The 4,227-nt window shown below is 45.3% G+C and overlaps 1 protein-coding gene across 1 annotated transcript; it reads right to left on the bottom strand.

Annotated features, from left to right (window-relative positions):
• Window positions 1-897: 897 nt before the first annotated feature.
• gas1a (growth arrest-specific 1a) lies at window positions 898-3,139 on the bottom strand. Its single transcript, XM_047341436.1, has one exon. It carries the CDS (start codon window positions 2,550-2,552, stop codon window positions 1,758-1,760), a length of 795 nt encoding a protein of 264 aa, XP_047197392.1. The 5' UTR covers window positions 2,553-3,139; the 3' UTR covers window positions 898-1,757.
• Between the last annotated feature and the right edge of the window lie 1,088 nt (window positions 3,140-4,227).

Genomic DNA, 4,227 nt, shown 5'->3' with positions numbered 1-4,227 from the left:
ATTACTAATGACTTTAAACACTGGAGAAAGATATATATATATCTTTTTTAATATTCTTAACCAAATACTCCTAGATTACATGTAAATATTTGTAATAATAATAATATTTTATATATTTTTAAGAAAATAAAATATAAAATAAAGAGTGTGTGCCTTCAGCTTGACTTTAAGTTGTGTTGCTGGTGCAGGGGAGAGGTTGACAGGTAAATCAAGACAATGAAGATCAGTGGGTTATCAGGACAAACAGAGGGCGGTGACCTACATCTTAAATGAGCCTGTAGATACAGGGCTGAGCTGTGGAGTGTAAAGGTTCACACGTTGGTTACAGAGCTGTGTTTGGTCTAATGATGAGCTGAAGTGTTTCTCTTTGGTTCAAATATACTTAAAAATGACAAAAAATGCCAGAATCATGTCACTTAAAAACAATTGGTGAATTTGATATGTCATTTTTATCCTCATGAGCAACAGGTTTAAAGTGAAGTGAAATAACAACTGAGTAAAGCCCATTCATCAGTACTGTAAAATCAAATTAAGGAGCATGGCCAACATTCAGCACATTAAATACGACTATTATGTTTTAAAATAAGCTGTGATTACACTTGAATTGGCTTATTTCATGCACAGCGAAAGTCCCTTGTGATTTTGACTCGTACATTGACCCCATGTCTATTTTAGTTCATGCTTATTATAGCAAAAATCTCTGTTTATGAAAAACCCAAATTAACTGAGGGACAAATATTGATATAAACTGATTTCGAGCTCATTAAAAAAAATTTGCTTTCTGGATTTAGGCACAGCACTCTCAGGGGTGGGTGGTGGGGGGGGTGTGTGAAGTGTTTGTTTGCAACAACCATGGTAAAAAAAAGAAATTCAACAAATAAGTCACAGTCAGGAGCGTTATCTTCAAGTTTCTTTATGCCTTCTATAAAAGTATATCAATGAGGCGATCATACAGTGGATTTAGACATTTTCTTTCTCTAGGCTATACACAGTGAATAAATCATCTCGTAGCCTAAAACATAGAGGATTCTCTGGAAAAAAAAATCTATATAGGCTATAAACATATATACAATGTACATTATCTTTGAAGAGAATACAGTCAAATATAACTTCCCTTTAAAGCTGGAATTCTCAGTCTGTTTTATTCACATGATGGACATTTGGATGCAACTAGGAGGCCTGTAATAAATTACTGTTTCACTTTAACTCCTAATCTATTTACATAAGTTCATAGACTCCAGCATTAAATACTCGTGGATCAGATAAACCTGGGGCCAAAGAATGGCCACAGCCTATCGTACAAAAATAGTTCATATCTTTAAAAACTAAAAAAGATTGGCAGTGCACAGCATATACTGATTACATGTTGCATTGTCTCCAAAAACAAAACCCAACTGTGTCTCTACCATGACAACTGGACTATCAGTCTGACTGTGAGAAAGTCGACAGTCCAATTTAGCTTATCACATAAGCAAAGCATCTGGAGGGGAGAGGAGCGGCGTGGTGTTGATAAGGGAGCCAGAGAGCAGCCCCCCTGAGCTCCCACACTTCTCAGAAATACCTTCTCTGCTTTCAGTTGCATAGAAAAAGATCCTGATTCCAGATCCTTCAGCGTCTGGAATTCAAACGAGGCCCTGCGCCCCGAGGTCTGTGCGGCTCCAGCCCCTCACAACAGCAGAAGGTCAGCGAGTGGCAGAAAGTTCAGATCGCCCCTTTTATCCAAACAATAGTCAGGGGGCAGATTGTGAACCCGGGGATCAAACGAGGGGCAGCAGAGCCAAAATGGTTGCCAGCAGGGTCACAACAGAGCCGTGCGCCGGCGGAGCAGCGGCTCCTCGTCTCTCCAGCTCCTCCGGATAGTCCGGATCCCCAAGGTCGTCGTCGTACTCCTGGTCCAAGCCGTCGTAGCCGCTGGCCTCGACCCTCTCCAGCGAGTCGAAGCACAGCGCCTTCATGCTGCTCTTCACGAACTCGCAGATGGCCCGCTCCGTGCCGTCGCACATGCAAGTGTCCAGCTGCTGACCCTTGGGTATTTTACGCATGTTCGCGATCACGTTCCGGCATGCGTTCGTGCACACGGCGCCGCTGAAAAGTTTCCCGCAGTGGTTCAAGTAGTCGTGCATGGCGGAGCTGCACTGCTGGTCCCGCTCGCACTGGCGCCGCGCCTCCGTGCAGCCGGTGCTGGTCGTCCTGGGCAGGCACGGCTCGATGGCCCGCTTGGTGCTCGTACACACCACGTCGTGCGCGCAGCTGCAGTCCTCCAGCGCCGGGCCGTTCCGGGTGAGGTTGAGCTGGACCAGCGAGGAGATGCAGTGGCTGGGACACTTCTTCCTCTCGCCCAACAGCACGGGGCCACAGGCGCGCGTGTAGTGCTCGTACGCGTAATTGCACTCGGGCTCGGCTTGGCAGTTCATGATGGCTTGCCAGCAGATCAGCCGCCGGCCGTGGGACGGCGAGGCCACGGAGAAGTAGCCCAGAAACAGCAGCACGCAGCCCAGGGTGGACGCGGACCTGCAGACGCGCTGTGCCAACAATGCGCCAGGGGTTGCCATTGTTCCGGCTGCACGCAAAACGGCCAAAACTCACAGCGGTGTCATAAGTCAAACTTCTACACTGCTTCCACGGATGGTGCCGTCACGGGAGAGTGTTTATTGCGAGGCAGATGGTGCGTGATAGGCCCGTGTGTGGGCGTTCAACAGGCTGCCCGTGCGCGGAGTAATCCCGGCTCCCGTCAGCGCTGATCCATTTGAGCCGGATTCTTCAGAGACCCTCCCGTTATCCATACATGATTGGGTGCGCGAGCTAAAACAGAAAGATTAGGAGGAGAAAGTGGTCTCCATGAGTTCGGAGGAGTTCTTCCTGCAGCGGCTTATTCCATCGCAGCGCAACAAAACTGGCTCCAGCTCAGATCCTCGTCCTCTCTCTCTCTCTCTCTCCGTCTCTCTCTCTCCTTGTGGAAGGAAAGTGAAGCCGGACAAGTCCCGAGAGTCCTCCGCAGGACTGCACCGGATCGTGTAGCGGGGTCCTTAAGCGCACGGGAGGGCAAACAAAACGTGCATGAGGGGGAAAAACAACAGCCCTTATAGGTCGCAGAGTGGTCCTCTCCTCTCTCCCCTCCGTGCGTCTGGCTCCAGGCTCCCCGCCCCCTCTCTGCGCGCTGGAGAGCTGCGTCCCATTGGCTGCGCCCCTGGTTGTGGGTCTCTACGTAGCGGTGGGCGGGAGTTTGGGGGGGTGTTGAGAAATACAAGGTGAATGTGGTGGAGAGAAAACCCAGTGAGGAGTGAGAGGGACGAGGGGAGATGGAGATTTAAAGTTATTTCTACATCATGAAAAGTTTCTAATCACCGAGTTATGAGGGGGGGATGTTTTTTTTCTCCAAATTATGATGAACACATTTGGTTTATACTTATTTTAACTAAATACAACACCTCAAATCTCTTTTGCAAAGACACAGAGATTTATTCAAATGGCTTTTTAACACGTTATACTTCTGCTGAAGTTTTCAATATCTTACAGGAGGAGTACATGTACAGTATTACTATGTTATGTTCAATATCATGTGCAATAAAACTTCAATTTTACATATACTCCTATTATCACTGTCTCACATCATTTTTTACTTACAATCCTATTGCTCTCTGTAATAGGCATGGTTCTGCATTTAATCTGGATACACATTATATTCTTATTTTCACTTATATTATACAAATACATTATACTTAATACTCTATTGTTTTATTATATTGTATTGTATTGTATTTTATACTGTTACTGTAATCTTGGAGCAAGATGGCACAATAATTTAGAAAGTTTATCTTATCTTATCCTATTGAATAGTGTAAGTGTTTTTCATTCATTGTAACGTGTGCTGGAGTTGATATGTTAGAGACTTATAACTTATTGATTTGACGTTCTTATCATTATTTATTGACGTAGCCTTAAAAAGGGTTAGGGTGACATATGATGAAAATAAGGATTTAGCTTTGAATCCAATGGTTGTCTGCATCACAGTAAAAGTCATATAGGGGATCAATATCTTGCCCAAGGACACTTCGGCACGTGGAATGGAAGGGGACTGGGATCGTACCGCTAACTTTCTGGTCAGTGGACAACCTGCTCTACCTCCTGAGCCACAGCTACCCGCAATATATTTAATATACCAAACTTTTTAATGCGTTTTAAAGGAGCATTTTTTCCTTATCCAAAGTGAAAATGAGAGGAAACAGG

This window comes from Hippoglossus stenolepis, chromosome 9 (genome assembly GCF_022539355.2).
Source record: "Hippoglossus stenolepis isolate QCI-W04-F060 chromosome 9, HSTE1.2, whole genome shotgun sequence".
Lineage (NCBI taxonomy): Eukaryota > Metazoa > Chordata > Actinopteri > Pleuronectiformes > Pleuronectidae > Hippoglossus > Hippoglossus stenolepis.
Note: the sequence above shows the minus strand (reverse complement) of the source record. Positions and strands in the feature narration are given on the sequence as shown.

What these genes read in the sequence shown, in the direction of transcription:
- gas1a (XM_047341436.1), bottom strand. Translation starts at nt 2,552, where the DNA reads ATGGCAACCCCTGGCGCATTGTTGGCACAGCGCGTCTGCAGGTCCGCG.